At 35.2% G+C, this 17,690-nt stretch overlaps 1 protein-coding gene across 1 annotated transcript in view; it reads left to right on the top strand.

The window, feature by feature from the left end:
• Positions 1–17,284, top strand: part of gal3st1b (galactose-3-O-sulfotransferase 1b) — a 26,291-nt gene extending 9,007 nt beyond the window's left edge. Inside the window, exons 2-3 of the mRNA XM_073829884.1 lie at positions 4,170–4,309; positions 13,583–17,284. Coding sequence (XP_073685985.1) covers positions 4,200–4,309; positions 13,583–14,714 — 1,242 coding nt within the window. The 5' untranslated portion in view covers positions 4,170–4,199 and the 3' untranslated portion in view covers positions 14,715–17,284. The remainder of the gene's footprint in view (positions 1–4,169; positions 4,310–13,582) is intronic.
• Positions 17,285–17,690: the final 406 nt, after the last annotated feature.

The following is a 17,690-nucleotide window of genomic DNA, read 5'->3' as shown; positions in this document are numbered from 1 at the left end:
GGTGCACTGAAATGCATAGCTGGAGATTAAAGCCTGTACATAGAAAGCCTGGCAAAAGCCTGTTTACTGTGTCAACAGAAAGTATAAGACACTGTTTCTGTACAAAACACAGAGACACATGCATACAAATCCACCAAACTAGTTCTTAAACACACTATTTATACAACACTGCCTTACAATACTCTGATATATTTAGCCACACAGGTAAGTGTTTCTCTTCATGAAAAGCAAAACAATGCAGGTTTAAACTTAGTTGCACTTCCAGGCCTACAGAAAACTGCTTATGAATGCTTTGTTATGCAATAATATCAACAAATGGATTCAATCTTTTTGAAAACTTTCTTTCTTTCAGTTAGCACAGGTTTTGTGTATCTTTTGAGTGAAATTACTGATGCATGTGATCAATCAGCTCCAAAAAGAAATACAAACCCTGTGTTAACTGAAAGATTGAATGCTAATGTAAATTCTAAAAGATTTTCAGTTGATTGATTAAAACGGGAGTCAGTGACAGCTAATGACATGCTAATAACTTGCTAATCATGCTAGAAACATACTAAACATGCTAGAAAAATGCTAACTACATTCTAATCATACTAACAACATGCTAATCATCTAATCTATCTAAATAAAGTTCAAAACTTTAAGCTTTTACAGCTGGTTTAAACTTTCAAGCTAGGCCAACCTAAAGTTTGCTAGCATGCTAACGACTTGCTAATCATGCTGGACACATTTTAGAAACATGCTAGAAACTTGCTAATCATGCTAAAAACATGCAACTTGCTAGTGAGGATAGAAACATGTTAGCAACTTGTTAGTCAGCCTAAAACATGCTAGCATGCTAATCATGCTAGAAACATGCTAGCAACTTACTAATTTTCGAAAAATGCTAATGACATGCTAGTAACTTGCTAATCATGCTAGAAACATTCTAGAAACTTGCTAATCATGCTAAAACATGCAACTTGCTAGTGAGGATAGAAACATGTTAGCAACTTGCTATTTAGTCTAGAAACATGCTAGAAACTTGCTAATGACAAGATAGTAACTTGCTAATTATGCTAGAAACATACTAAACATGCAAGCAAAATGTTAGAATCATGCTAACTAGAATCATGCTAGCAACATGCTAATCATCTAATCTATATAAAGTTCAAAACTTTAAGCTTTTACAGCTGCTTTACACTTTCAAGCAACTTGCTAATCATGCTAAAAACATGCAACTTGCTAGTCAGCCTAGAAACATGCCAGCAACTTGCTAATCATGCTAGAAACATGCAACTTGCTAGTCAGCCTAGAAACATGCTAGCAACTTGCTAATCGGGCTAAAAACATGCAACTTGCTAGTCAGCCTAGAAACATGCTAGCAACTTGCTAATCATGCTAGAAACATGTTGGAAACATGCTAGCAACTTACTAATGTTAGAAACATGCTAATGCAATATGCTGGTAAATTGCTAATCATGCTAGAAACATATAAGAAATATTCTAAAAACTTGCTAATCATGCTAAAAACATGCAACTTGCTAGTGAGAATAGAAACATGTTAGCAACTTGCTAGTCAGCCTAGAAACATACTAGTAACATGCTAATCATGTTAGAAAAATGTTAGAATCATGCTAACTACATTCTAATCATGCTAGAAACAAGCTAGGCCCTTGAACATGCCTGCCATACAACAGCTCGAACGGTGAGAACCCTGTTGACGCCTGGGGAACTTCTCTGTATGCAAACAGAAGAAAGAGGAGCCATTTGTCCCAGTCTCGCCCCGTGTCTGCTGCAAACTTACGAAGCTTTGATTTTAGCGTCCAGTTAAACCTCTCCACAAGCCCGTCCGTTTGAGGCCACCATCGGTCGACAACACTTTGGCAATACAAGACGTTTCAGATCTTTACACTGAGCATATAAAACCCCATTGTCAATCACAAAGTGTTCGGTCTCGGTATTGGGTTCATTAACATTTTCAGCTTTTGTAAACAAAGGGCTCAAAGACAAGTCATTCCTTTGCAAAGTGCTTTTATCCTTAACACTAATCATGCTAGAAACATGCTAATAACATGCTAGTAACTTTCTAACCATGCTAGAAACACTAAACACGCTAGAAAAATGTTAGAATAATGCTAACTACATTCTAATAATGCTAGCAACATGTTAATCATCTAATCTATCTATATAAAGTTCAAAACTTTAAGCTTTAACAGCTGCTTTAAACTTGCTAATCATGCTGGAAACATATTAGAAACATGCTAGAAACTTACTAATCATGCTAGCAACTTACTAATCATGCTAGCAACTTACTAATCATCTTGGAAACATGCTAGCAACTTTAATAATCATGTTAGAAACATCCAAAAGACATGCTAGTAACTTGCTAATCATGCTAGAAACATGCTAATAACTAATGACATGCTAATAATGCAAGTAACATGTTAATTATGTTAGAAACATGCTAGCAACTTGCTAATAATGCTAGAAACTTGCTAAACATGCTAGAAAAATGTTAGAATCATGCTAACTACATTCTAATAATGCTAGCAACATGTTAATCATCTAGTCTATCTATATAAAGTCCAAACTTTAAGCTTTAACAGCTGCTTTAAACTTGCTAATCATGCTGGAAACATATTAGAAACATGCTAGAAACTTGCTAATCATGCTAGCAACTTACTAATCATCTTGGAAACATGCTAGCAATTTTAATAATCATGTTAGAAACATCCAAAAGACATGCTAGTAACTTGTTAATCATGCTAGAAACATACTAATAACTAATGACATGCTAATAATGCAAGTAACATGTTAATTATGTTAGAAACATGCTAGCAATATGCTAGCAACTTGCCAATAATGCTAGAAACTTGCTTAACATGCTAGAAAAATGTTAGAATCATGCTAACTAGAATCATGCTAGCAACATGCTAATCGTCATCTATCTATATAAAGTTCCAAACTTTAAGCTTTTACAGCTGCTTTAAACTTTCAAGCTAGGCTTTCTCAAGCCAACCTAAAGTTTGCTTGCATGCTAGAAACTTGCTAATCATGCTGGAAATATATTAAAAACATGCCAATCATGCTAGAAACATGCTAGAAACTTGCTAATCATGCTAAAAACATGCAACTTGCTAGTGAGGATAGAAACATGTTAGCAACTTGCTAGTCAGTCTAGAAACATGCTAGCAACTTGCTAATCATGCTGGAAACATGCTAGCAACTTACTAATCATTTTAGAAACATGCTAATAACTTGCTTATTATGTTAGAAAGATGCTAGCAACTTGCTAATTACATGCTAATAATGCAAGTAACGTGTTAATTATGTTAGAAACATGCTAGCAATATGCTAGCAACTTGCCAATAATGCTAGAAACTTGCTTAACATGCTAGAAAAATGTTAGAATCACGCTAACTAGAATCATGCTAGCAACATGCTAATCGTCATCTATCTATATAAAGTTCCAAACTTTAAGCTTTTACAGCTGCTTTAAACTTTCAAGCTAGGCTTTCTCAAGCCAACCTAAAGTTTGCTTGCATGCTAGCAACTTGCTAATCATGCTGGAAATATATTAAAAACATGCTAATCATGCTAGAAACATGCTAGAAACTTGCTAATCATGCTAAAAACATGCAACTTGCTAGTGAAGATAGAAACATGTTAGCAACTTGCTAGTCAGTCTAGAAACATGCTAGCAACTTGCTAATCATGCTGGAAACATGCTAGCAACTTACTAATCATTTTAGAAACATGCTAATAACTTGCTTATTATGTTAGAAAGATGCTAGCAACTTGCTAATTACATGCTAATAATGCAAGTAACATGTTAATTATGTTAGAAACATGCTAGCAACTTGCTAAACATGCTAGAAAAATGTTAGAATCATGCTAACTAGAATCATGCTAGCAACATGCTAATCGTCTAATCTATCTATATAAAGTTCCAAACTTTAAGCTTTTACAGCTGCTTTAACTTTTTGAGTTATGCAAATGTAAATTTTAACAGATTTTCAGTTGATTGATTATAACGGAAGTCAGTGACAGCTTTAGTGATAATAATGGGAGCTTATGAATGTGTTACATCCCTGCTAACTTTGTAAGACTAGTCTAAGCTGTTTAAGCAAGTGGCCACAGGTTCAGACAGAGTGGACTCATGTGTCTTCATATGATTTCATTTAAAGGATCCAGGAGAGTTTGGAAGGGCCAATGAAATGGGGAATCGAGTGAAGCGACTGATGCAAAAGCTGGTTTTGGGGGCGTCTGTGATTTGCATCATGGGTTTCTACTGTTTGACCAGAACCACCCTCCTTGCTACACACAGGTAAGGTATTTTGAACAGTTTAAGGTTTTTTAAAGACGTCTCTTCTGCTCACCAAGCCTGCATTTATTTGATCCAAATGACAGCAAAAGCAGTCAAATTTTGAAATATTTTTACCATTTAAAATGACTGCGTTCTATTTGAATATCTGTTCAAATGTAATTTATTTCTGTGATCAAAGCTGAATTTTCAGCATCATTACTCCAGTCTTCAGTGTCACGTGATCATTCAGAAATCATTCTAATATTCTGATTTGCTGCTCAAGAAACATTTGTATTATTATTAATAATATTTTAAACAGTCAAGTATTTTTTCGTGATTTTTTGATGAATAGAGAGATTTAAAGATCAGCATTTATCTGAAATAAAAAGCTTTTGTAACATTACACACTATAGCATTCAAAAGCTTGGAGTGATAGATTTTTATTTAGCAAGGATGCTTTAAAGACATTTATAATGTTACCGTTTCAGATAAATGCTGTTCTTCTGAATTTTCTATTCATCAAAGAAACCTGAAAAAAATTCTACTTACCTATTTTAACAACATAATAATAAATGTTTTTTGAGCAGCAAATCAACATATTAGAATTATTTCTGAAGGATCGTGTGACACTGAAGACTGGAGTAATGATGCTAAAAATGCAACTTTGATCACAGAAATAAATTACATTTTAAAATATATTCAAATAGAAAACAGTTATTTTAAACAGTAAAAATATTTCAAAATTTTACAGCCTTTGCTGTACTTCGGACCAAATAAATGCAGGCTTGATGAGCAGAAGAGACTTTAATATACAGACATTAAATATACAACATCTTACTTACAAGACTGCAATGAGAAGATCATTTGTGACCTCAGTTTTATGACCAGATCTTAATCAGGACTGAAACGGCTTTAAGAGATTGTTTATGACCAGATATTGCTGTAGCTGCCCAAAAACAAAATGTTAAGCACTTTTCTAAAACCTCTTAAAGGGTTAGTTCACTCAAAAAAGAAAATAAGCCCATGACTTACCCTCAAGGCATCTTAGTTTGTATATGACTTTCCTCTTTCAGCTGAATCCAATTGGAGTTATATTAAAAATTGAATGGTGGTGGCAAAATTTGCTTTTGTACTTTACAATGAGCTAATAACCACCATAATAATACGGGTGGTAAATCAGAAAAATCACATAATTAATCAGATTATGTCATACGTCCATGGGCGGCCCATAAAACAATACACACGTTTAGATAACACACTATCAGCAAACATGATAAACAGTAATTAAATAACCTGCAATGTAACAAAACACACAAATTTATGCTACTGATAATAAAAATGAGGAAAACATAATTATGTAACTAAAAAAAAAACTATAACAACTAGATAAAAAAGTTTGTCAATACAAACTTTAGGTTGGCTTGAGAAAGCCTGGCTTGAAAGTTTAAAGCAGCTGTAAAAGCTTGCAGTTTTGAACTTTATATAGATAGATTAGATGATTAGAATATAGTTAGCATGATTCTAACATTTTTCTAGCATGTTTAATATGTTTTTAGCATGATTAGCAAGTTACTATCATGTCATTAGTAAGTTTCTAGCATGATTAGCAAGTTACTATCATGTCATTAGCAAGTTTCTAGCATGATTAGCAAGTTACTATCATGTCATTAGCAAGTTTCTAGCATGATTAGCAAGTTGCTAGCATGTTTCTAACATAATTAACATGTTACTTGCATTACAGCATGTCATTAGCAAGTTTCAAGTATGATTAGCAAGTTATTAGCATGTTTCTAACATGATTAGCAAGTTTTTAGCATGTTTCTAGAATGATTAGCAAGTTATTAGCATGTTTCTAGCAAGATTAGCAACTTACTGGTATGTCATTGACATTTTTAACATGATTAGCAAGTTGCTAGCATGTTTCTAGGCTGACTAGCAAGTTGCTAGCATGTTTCTAGCATGATTAAGAAGTTGTTAACATGTTTCTAGCATGATTAGCAAGTTGCTAGAATTTTTCTAGGCTGACTAGCAAGTTGCTAGCATGTTTCTAGCATGATTAAGAAGTTGTTAACATCTTTCTAGCATGATTAGCAAGTTGCTAGCATATTTCTAGGCTGACTAGCAAGTTGCTAACATGTTTCTAGCATGATTAAGAAGTTGTTAACATCTTTCTAACATGATTAGCAAGTTGCTAACATGTGTCTAGGCTGACTAGCAAGTTGCTAACATGTTTCTAACATGATTAAGAAGTTGTTAGCATCTTTCTAGCATGATTAGCAAGTTGCTAGCATGTTTCTAGGCTGACTAGCAAGTTGCTAACATGTTTCTAGCATGATTAAGAAGTTGTTAGCATCTTTCTAGCATGATTAGCAAGTTGCTAGCATGTTTCTTGGCTGACTAGCAAGTTGCTAACATGTTTCAAGCATGATTAAGAAGTTGTTAGCATCTTTCTAGCATGATTAGCAAGTTGCTAGCATGTTTCTTGGCTGACTAGCAAGTTGCTAACATGTTTCAAGCATGATTAAGAAGTTGTTAACATCTTTCTAACATGATTAGCAAGTTGCTAACATGTGTCTAGGCTGACTAGCAAGTTGCTAACATGTTTCTAGCATGATTAAGAAGTTGTTAGCATCTTTCTAGCATGATTAGCAAGTTGCTAGCATGTTTCTTGGCTGACTAGCAAGTTGCTAGCATGTTTCTAGCATGATTAAGAAGTTGTTAACATCTTTCTAGCATGATTAGCAAGTTGCTAGCATGTTTCTTGGCTGACTAGCAAGTTGCTAACATGTTTCAAGCATGATTAAGAAGTTGTTAACATCTTTCTAACATGATTAGCAAGTTGCTAACATGTGTCTAGGCTGACTAGCAAGTTGCTAACATGTTTCTAGCATGATTAAGAAGTTGTTAGCATCTTTCTAGCATGATTAGCAAGTTGCTAGCATGTTTCTAGGCTGACTAGCAAGTTGCTAACATGTTTCTAGCATGATTAAGAAGTTGTTAGCATCTTTCTAGCATGATTAGCAAGTTGCTAGCATGTTTCTTGGCTGACTAGCAAGTTGCTAACATGTTTCAAGCATGATTAAGAAGTTGTTAGCATCTTTCTAGCATGATTAGCAAGTTGCTAGAATTTTTCTAGGCTGACTAGCAAGTTGCTAGCATGTTTCTAGCATGATTAAGAAGTTGTTACCATCTTTCTAGCATGATTAGCAAGTTGCTAGCATATTTCTAGGCTGACTAGCAAGTTTCTAACATGTTTCTAGCATGATTAAGAAGTTGTTAACATCTTTCTAGCATGATTAGCAAGTTGCTAGCATGTTTCTAGGCTGACTAGCAAGTTTCTAACATGTTTCTAGCATGATTAAGAAGTTGTTAACATCTTTCTAGCATGATTAGCAAGTTGTTAGCATATTTCTAGGCTGACTAGCAAGTTGCTAACATGTCTCTAGCATGATTAAGAAGTTGTTAGCATCTTTCTAGCATGATTAGCAAGTTGTTAGCATGTTTCTAGGCTGACTAGCAAGTTGCTAACATGTTTCTAGCATGATTAAGAAGTTGTTAACATCTTTCTAACATGATTAGCAAGTTGCTAACATGTTTCTAGCTTGATTAAGAAGTTGTTAGCATCTTTCTAGCATGATTAGCAAGTTACTAGCATGTTTCTAGCATGATAAGCAAGCGACTAGCATGATCGTCGTTGCTAGGCTAGGCTAGATAGTTAAATAGCTTATTAATTTTAGAATGGAAGTTTGAATGGATTAGAAACAGTTGACAGAAGGGAAGCTTGATTGGGTCTCAAGGGATTCTGGGAGTTTAAATGTGAATTTTGACAGTTGGAGTTTGAATAGTGTTGGCTCATTTAGTCTAAAAAGAATAATAATAAAAAGCTTAAGTAGCAGATCAGTAGGTTTCTTTCTCAAGCCAACCTAATAACGCATTTCATTTTCAGGACTTCTTAAAACAGTCTGGCGTTGGAAAGTGTCTAATCACTAAGGAAACGCATTAAAGTGGAGCTGAAAGTTATTTGTTATATTAAGTTATATGAAGCTGGAGTCCCATTAATAGCTTTATATGTAAGAATCAGTATTTTAAATTCAATGCAAGTTATGAATTACCCATAGAAATACGCTGACATCAGTTCTGAATATATAGTGCAGTTTCTTGACTTCTCAGGGAGAGCAAAATAAAATCCGTTGCCATAATCAAGCCAGAACATAATAAAAGTGTAAATAAGCCTTTGTGCAGCAGGCAGTGATAGGAGGGTCAAAGTCTGGTAGTTTTTATCAGATGGAAAAACACTGTTTTCCAGACTATTTTTAAAATGGGCAGCGAACATCAGTTGTGTAAGAAAAACTATGCCAAGATTGCACACTTGAGAGTACAGTTACTAAATCTTCTCTTAAAAATAAAAGTGTTTTTGCAGTGATGCCATAGAAGAACCATTTTGAAAAACATTTTAAAAACCTTTTCGACTACAAAGAACCTGAGGATGTTCAAGGTTCTTCACATTGATGCCAATAAAGAACCTTTATTTTAAGGAGTGTATGTAATCGGAAAAGAACAACTGAAATTATCAAATTTTTTCAGACTTAGGTCTGTGCGTCGTCAGCATAGAAGTGAAACCCTAGACTGAATTTACAAATGATCTCTCCCAGAAGCAATGTAGTGTCTATATGCGAAACAAGACGGGCCCAAACACAGAGCCCTGTGGGACACCCTGCTAAACTAGTGTTCATTCAGATTGATTTTTCCCCGGACATACAAAGTGAAATCGATTAGTAAAATAAGATTTAAACCAGACGAACAAAGTACCAGAGACGCCCAACCAAACACAACCTTTCAAGAAAAACAGCATGAGATGGTTCCATGAAGAACCTTGAACATCCACAGACCCTTTCAAAAGCAGAAAAGGTTCTTTACACACTCTTAAAAATAAAGGTGCCTCAAAAGGTTCTTCAAGCGATGCCATAGAAGAACCATTTTTGGTTCCACAAAGAACCATTCGGTCTAAGGTTCTTTAAAGAACCATCTCTTACTTACCTTTTTATAATCTGAAGAACCTTATTTGCCACAGTGAGCCTTCAGGTTCTTCAGATGTTTAAGGTTCTTCTATGTCATTGCGAAGCACCTTTATTTTTAAGAGTGTAGTTAAAAAAGGTTCTTTAGATTTTTTAAATAGCTCTTCAAAGCGGTTCTTTTAAGAATTATTCACTGAAAGGTTCTTTGGGAAACCAAACATGGTTCTTCTATGGCATCACTGCAAAAACAGCCTTTATTTTTAAGAGTGTACTTTGTCAAAAGCAGTAAGAGTCTAACGAGACTACAATGAGAAGGTCATTGTGACCTCAGTCTTATGGCCAGATCTAAATCGGGACTGAAACTGCTTTAAGAGATTGTTTATGGGCAGATATTGCTGTCGCTGGCCAACAACAACTCCTTCAAGAACCTTTGCTAGAAAGGGTAGATGCACAATAGGCATGTAGTTACTTAATTTTTTATTAGTAATATGCATTGCTAAGAACTTCACACGGACAACTTTTGCAATTGTCTCAATATTTTGTTTTTCTTGCACCTTCAGATTCCAGACTTCAGATCTCAGCCAAATATTGTCCTATCCTAACAAACCATACATCAATGGAAAGCTTATTTATTCAAAAAACTTAAAAAAAATTGACCCTTATGACTGGTTTTGTGGTCCAGGGTCACGTATGACTTCTTTCAGACAAATCCAATCTGCATTTTATATATAAATATATAAATGTCCTGGCTCTTCTGAACTTTATAATGGCAGTGGGCGGGTGAGATTGCCAATCAAATCAAAGAAGGCGGGGCTTTACTGCTCACAGAAGTCGAACTTGAATTCAACGTGACAATTCAGTTTTAATGGTCAAAGAGAGTGAGATAAGATTTGACAACTGTTTTACGATATAAGTGTTAAACCGACTGTAAAATCCAGTAATTTATTTTCTGTCACATTTTGGCGTTTTGGGTCTAAAATACAGGGTGACATTGTCGACGCGATTCATGTACTTCATAACTGAATGTTGTGAAACCAAAAATACATTTGCCCGCTTCGCTTTTTCGACATAATAGGCAAACAAATAAAAGTGAATGTGTGCATATTTTAAAACAATTGTCCTTCGTCATTTATTCTCCTCTCGGAGACATGTGAGGCACTTTTTATTATGGATGGATGCACTTTATTGGACTTGTTTTGGACTGATGACCCAAAAAACACTCACCCATTGCATTATAGAGTTTGGCAGTGCCAGGACCATTTTTAATATAACTCCGATTGGATTCGGCCGAAAGAAGAAAGTCATATACATGCCTTAAGGGTGAGGAAATCATGAGCTAATATTCAATTTTGGGTGAACTAACCCTTTAAAGAGCAGGTCATATGGTTTTTAAAGTGCCCTAATAATGTGTTGGAGTCCCCTACGATAGGTTTAAATGCATCTAAAGTCAGAAAACATACATAGAGACATTTGCCAATGACCTACTCTGCTCTGATTGGTTAGCTGGCCAAGCCTGTTGTGATTGGCACAGAGAAGAGTACATGAGAAAGTTATCGAGCGCTACCATCTGTGTTGCCAAGTCAGTGGTTGTTTTTGATGTCTGAGGGGTTAACGTCATATTTAGCCCCATTTTACTAATTTACCAGGGGAACCCCAACAAAAAGCGTGTATTTTACACCCCGGAATATGATTTGTAACAGTGGACCCTTCCTCAAAACGAGATTGGGATAGTTATGAGCCAAACTGGCCAATCATAGCGTTTTTATGGAGATGACATTACTACTCTGAGCTGTTTACAAAGCTCCGCTGCTTTTTTAAATGAGTTTTTCTATGTAAATATGTGTTTGATGGATATCTTTGACCAATGCGCCTCGTCTCGCAGCTGTTTCAAGTATTGTGCTCTATTAGACAGATAGTAAAACTAAAGCACTTTTGCTGACATTACAGAATTTACTGACATTTTAGTGCTGTTACTGTTAAAAAGCCAGAACACAGTTGCCACGTGTGAACAACATATTTCTGTATTTACTGGTAAAGTCATACTGGTAATTTTATGGCAATTTTCAGGGATTTCTGTGTGATTGGGGCTATTATTAAACAAAGTAATTAGAACAATGACAGTCTACATTAATCAACACATTCTTAGGAAATAGTGGGTTCACAGCGAATTATCAGAGCTATGTTAGAGCAGGGCACAAACTAACGCAGGGTTAATTGTAACACACATGGTTTAAATATTTCCACACATGCTAGCATAACCAAATTTACGGTATTCACTAGTTGCCATAGCAACACTATGCAGAGAAAAAAAGAGCGCCAAAATTCAAAAGCCTTTTGAAGATATCGCTGAATATTTATTTTACCATAGTAAAAGTACATTTCTGGCTGAAGTAAACTTTTCATTTCAGTTTTTAGTATTCATTTAAAATTAGACAAATCTGCTATTATTTTAATCTCCAATTTGTTATTTATCAGTTTCGATAGTTTATTAATGCTTCGCCAACCAGCAGAAGACACTAACCTGTATTATATTCCAGTTGTGACACTGTGTGACAATATGCGCCGCTGTTATTAAACTATGATATTCTATGACATTAGCGATGCAATTTACTTCTTTAAGGATTTTGATAAGAAGCCACAAGAAACAGGTGAATAAAGGCATTTTGGCTGGTTTATGTGTGTGGTGTTCTATGAGAGCTGTGTGTGTTTTTCTGAATGTCTAAATGTGTTTCATCTCTTTGTCCACATTGTTTTGAACTACTGTACAGCTGTGTGTTGCGATCAAAGCCGTTCCAAGCATTGTTGCGATGGGTTCATTGTAAAACTCCAAAATTAGATTATTTTTATATAAAAAAAAAACATCATTACTTTATTTGAAAAAGTTAACACATGTATTTTATTGACAAAATATTTTAGTTTGTTGTGTATATTTTTTTCATTGGATCAGATAACATTTTAAGCTGTCATATGGTCGTGTTACAACGTGCCCCTCAGATGTTACAACGTACCCCACCAACGGGGCATGTTGCCACGTTTCACTTCCTTTCTTTTGAGGTAAATAACGAAAAACGTATACACTGTAAATATGAAACAAAGCGATATATTTGTACTAAACAAGTGTAAAAAATAATGTGGATAAAAATTGTATTCTGTACCCCAAGTGGATTTACATAAACTTCGAAATTCAAAAAGTGTTAGGTTGTGCCCCGCGCTCCCCTATTTCAGTAATATCATGGTTTACCTGGAAACCTAAAGCTGCACTAGGTATACATCACATATTAGCACAAAAAACTTGATATTTTGAGCACTCAATTAAAACTCTTCACTCTTTCTTTGAGAGACAATATATTTATTTATGATGCATTTTTTTGATTAACAGTTTTGCAGACTGCAAAAAACCTCCCTGTTAAAAAATCAGCATATGCTGGTTAGGTAGGTTTTGATGCTGGGATGCTGGTTTTAGCTGGTTTATGCTGGTCCTTAGCTGGTCAAGGACCAGCATAAACCAGCAAAGAACCAGCTTAAACCAGCTAAACCAGCATCAAACCCTACCTAACCAGCATATGCTGATTTTTTCAACAGGGCTGCTCTTTAAATTCAGTTTACCAGGAAACCTAAAGCTGCACTAGGTATACATCACATATTAGCACAAAAAACTTTTTGAGCGCTCAATTAAAAATGTATACATAACGTATCAATTGTACTTACAGGCTGTGGTTCAGAGACACTTGTTAGTCCAAATAAAGCAGATTAGAATCCAAAGGTTCGAATTGTATTCCTGTGAAATCGTGGAAAACATCAATTTTAATCACTGATTCTTCATCTTTCAGCAATGAAAACAAAACAAACTTGCTTTCACAACACAGGACACAGCATCTTCTCGACATGATTTAAGTGTTTGTAGGCGGGTCACAGGATAACAGGCAGAAGATTCCAAGATATAACAACTCTGAGTTCACTCTTTCTTTTGAGAGACAATATATTTATGTATAATGCATTTTTTTTTTTAGATTAACAGTTTTGCAGAGTGCAAAAAACCTCCCTGTTGAAAAAACAGCATATGCTGGTTTTGATGCTGAGATGCTGGTTTTAGCTGGTTTATGCTGGTCTTTAGCTGCTCATGTTGCTGGTCAAGGACATCAAACCCTACCTAACCAGCATATGTTGGTTTTTTCAATAGAATTGCTCTTTAAATAAAGTCTTCCACTTGGATCAAATCAACAAATTACATTTAAAACATCTGTAAATGTGACCGTTTCTTTTATTTCTGTCTCTTTAGTGTTTCTCTGGCTCCTTGCGCACCAAACGTTCAAGTGAGGAACAATTCGCAAGAAAGGACCTGCACGCCTAAAGTCAACTTGATGTTCATGAAGACCCACAAGACGGCCAGCAGCACTTTGATGAACATCCTCCTCCGCTTCGGAGAAAAGCACCAGCTGAAGTTTGCTCTCCCAGACAGCCGCAACGACTTCTTCTACCCATCGAGCTTCTTCCGAACCCAGGTGAAGAGCTACCAGCCGGGCCTGTGCTATAACGTCGTGTGCAACCACATGCGGTTCAACCCACCCGAAGTGGAGAAGCTTCTACCTCCGGACACGGTGTTCTTCACCATAATACGAGATCCGGCCGATCTTTTTGAGTCATCGTTTCACTACTACAAAGGCTACATGCCACAAACGTGGAGAATACCTGGAGATAACCAGCTGGAGGAGTTTCTCAAACACCCGAACCGCTACTTCAACCCGACGGGATTCAACTCTTTCTACCTCAAGAATCTACAGTTTTTCGACTTTGGCTTTGAGAATAATTTGGAAGCGGATGATCGGCGAGTGCAAAAAGGCATTGAGTACATCAAAAAGCGGTTTCAGCTGGTTTTACTTTCGGATCACTTTGAGGAGTCGCTCATTCTCCTGAAAGACGCTCTGTGCTGGACGATGGACGATTTGGTGTTTTTTAAACTCAATGCTCGAAACGTCACGTCTGCGTCTCGGATGAGCCCCGAACTGAGGACTCGAGCTCGGGAATGGAACGGAGCCGACTGGCAACTCTATCAGCATTTTAATGCCACTTTTTGGGCCCGTGTGGAGGCCTACGGCTGGAGGCGAATGAAGGAGCAGGTGAGGGAGCTCCGGAGGAGAAATGCAGAGATGAAGGCCATCTGCATCGATGGCGGGAGAGCCGTGGAGGCGTCGGACATCACGGACAAAGACATGAAGCCCTGGCAGCCTATCGGAAAAGCTTCTATACTTGGATACAACATGAAGAGCAACATTGAGCAACAGTACGAGGAGCTCTGCAGGAAGATGCTGACCCCTGAGATCCAGTATTTGACTAATTTAGGAGTTAATCTATGGCTCACGAGATTATGGGGCTGGATTAAAGATTGTTTTGGTCAGTTTGGGTTTAGTTAGTTTAATTGCTTCACGTGTTGTATGGATGTGTTAATAAAAAATGATTATTTATTTTATTTTTTATAGAACGCCCAGTGTTGGAAATGTAGAAGGTAGTGTTCATTTGTTAGAGTTGGGTTTCTGTAGACTAACATTAAAACAACTCCAGGCTGTTTTTAGTTATGACATATATAAAAGAAATGTTAATTTAAAAAAAAGTTTGAATTAATAAACAATAAAATAAAATTGAAATAAAAAAATGAGATGCAACTAATAGAAATACACTACCAGTCAAATTTTTTTTTTTTTTTAAATAAGTCTCTTCTGCTCATCAATCCTGCATTTTTTTGATCAAAAGTACAGCAAAAACAGTAATATTGTGAAATATTTTTATTATTTAAAATAACTGCTTTCTATTTGAATATATTTTAAAATGTAATTTATTCCTGTGATCAAAGCTGAATTTAACGTATTAATACTCCAGTCTTCAATGTCACATGATCCTTCAGGAATCATTCAAAAATGGTGATTTGCTGTTCAGGAAACATTTTTAATTGTTATTATCAATATTTAAAACAGTTGAGTACATTTTCAGCAGGAATCTTTGATGAATAGAAATATTCAAATAGAAAGATTCAAAGATAGGCATTTATCTGAAATTAATATATATATATATATATACTGGAAAGAAATGATAGAAATTAATACTTTTATTTAGCAAGGATGCTGTAAATTGATCAAAAGTCATGATATAGAAATGTATAATGTTACAAATGTTTTCTGTTTCAGATAAATGCTGTTCCTCCAAACATTCTATTCGTCAAAGAAACCTGAAAAAAGATGTTTTCAACAAAATAATAATAATAATAATAAATGCTTTCAGAATATTAGAATGATTTCTGAAGGATCATGTGACACTGAAGACTGGAGTAATGATGCTGAAAATTCAGCTTTGAAATCACAGAAATAAACTACACTTTAAAATATATTCAAATAGAAAACAGTTATTTTAAATATTCATATATTTAATATTGTTTAAATAGTTTTAGCTGTACTTCAGATCAAATAAATTCAAGCTTGGTGAGCAGAAGACACTTCTACATTAAAAACATTAAAAATAATAATAAAAACTGTTAGTGTATGCAATGCAAAGACTTATGAAAATTACCCTTTACTGTAATTTACATGGTAATTCATAGTTTTAGCAGCAAAAACAATCAATTTAAAGGTAGTTTTATAATAAAATGACATATAGTTACATAAATAAAAAATAGTAGATTAAAAGATTAAATAGTACATAAATAAATATGTAATTGAAATAAATACGCAAATATAAATACAGCACTATAACAGCACAGTACTATACTGAGTAGAAAATTAGATGTTTTCTAAATAATATTTTCACAGTATTAAATTTGAATCTATACACAAGGAAGGGGGTCTATGACATTTTAAAGATTGAAACCCCTTGGTGTAAGTGACTAAAGTGGGTAGGCTGTTTTTTTTTATTTTTTTTATTAAATGTTTTAATTATCAATATACTAAGTTGCTAGTAAGAATGAATGTAGCTGTTATGGCTCAATAACAGCTGTTATGGCGCCCCCTATTGGTCGGAGAGGGAAAAGAGTTTGCGGACGCTCAAATGATTTCTCATGATCAGGAAGCGCGCCTCCAAAGAGCGGGAACAGAGTAAGGAACATTTCATTTTGATTGACTAAAAATACTGGAGCAGTATTATTATTTCATTATATTGAAATATCATTGCTACCAAGTACAGTGCGGTTTCTCATTATTACTGCAGTGTTTTTAATGCACAGTGTTTGTTTTTTACTACTTGATTTCAATAGTGATGATGTTGGCTTATTCAATTCACATACAGAAGTGCTTTATCATTAGCCTCAAATAAGTATTAAGCATGTTCTTTAATTTACCTTTAATGTCATTTGTGTGTATTTGCTTTTACTCTAATCTAAGATGTACTGCGATAATAAACTAATGAAAAAATGAAAAAAGCTGTCATCTCATACTTAACCACTTTCTCTTTTAAATGTTTACAGTTTTATTAAATCCAACGTTTTTCCTCATAAGAATCCGTTAACTGTGTCAGTTTCAAAACCACTAACGGACTTTTCAGGCGTCCACCAATCCATTTTAAGCACATGTCCATTGCTGGGTTATCATTGGATATCACGGCGTTCTTCGTCTCCAAATGGGCGGGGTTTAGTGTCCCGCACATTTTCTCCTCTCACATTTTCTGGTAGGGTGGGTCTTAAAGATAATGTTCATGTTCTCTTCACTATTTTTTAAATAATCTGTAAATACGTGTCTCGATATCATTGATTACATGTAAATTACGGTCCGGAAGGACCTTTCTATAATGTTGTTGAAGAAACGGCGTGGTCAGGTGGTATCTGTTACCTTTCTTCGCGATTTTCAGGACGGACCAATCACATGAGTGCGCGTTTGCACGATAAAGATTTTTAAATAATATTTTATAGACTTTACACAAGCAGATTTTATTTTGAATCCCATGTATAAACGGTCTGAAGACGTAGATTTAAAAGATTATACTTCGAGTTAAAAAGTCCTCAACAATAACACACAAAACGCCCTCAGATTTCAACGCCTCTCAATGAAAGATTAGTCGTTGTGGGCCACCAGGCGCCCACACCGGGATCCTTTGTGTCTCAACGGACAATATTAACTATGGCAAGCCGTAATAACATTTAATCCTTAAACCGTATTAGTATCTATATTCATGCTATTTTGGTAGCTACTAGTATCCATTGAGTATGTAATAGTACTTATTCATTAGCTACCAGTGCTTTTTCTTTAGCTACTAGTACTGACTCCATCCTAAATATGCTATTCTAAGCATTACTATCTGATGAATACTTGCTATACTATTTAAAAAGACACTCGCTATTGGAATATCTCTTTTACATGTATCCTTATGTTTCTGGTCTTTGTATTGGTCTGTTTTGTTTTCTCCCATTA

Source organism: Garra rufa, chromosome 23 (genome assembly GCF_049309525.1).
Source record: "Garra rufa chromosome 23, GarRuf1.0, whole genome shotgun sequence".
Lineage (NCBI taxonomy): Eukaryota > Metazoa > Chordata > Actinopteri > Cypriniformes > Cyprinidae > Garra > Garra rufa.
The sequence above is the reverse complement of the archived record's forward strand: the minus strand, read 5'-3'. Positions and strand labels throughout refer to the sequence as shown.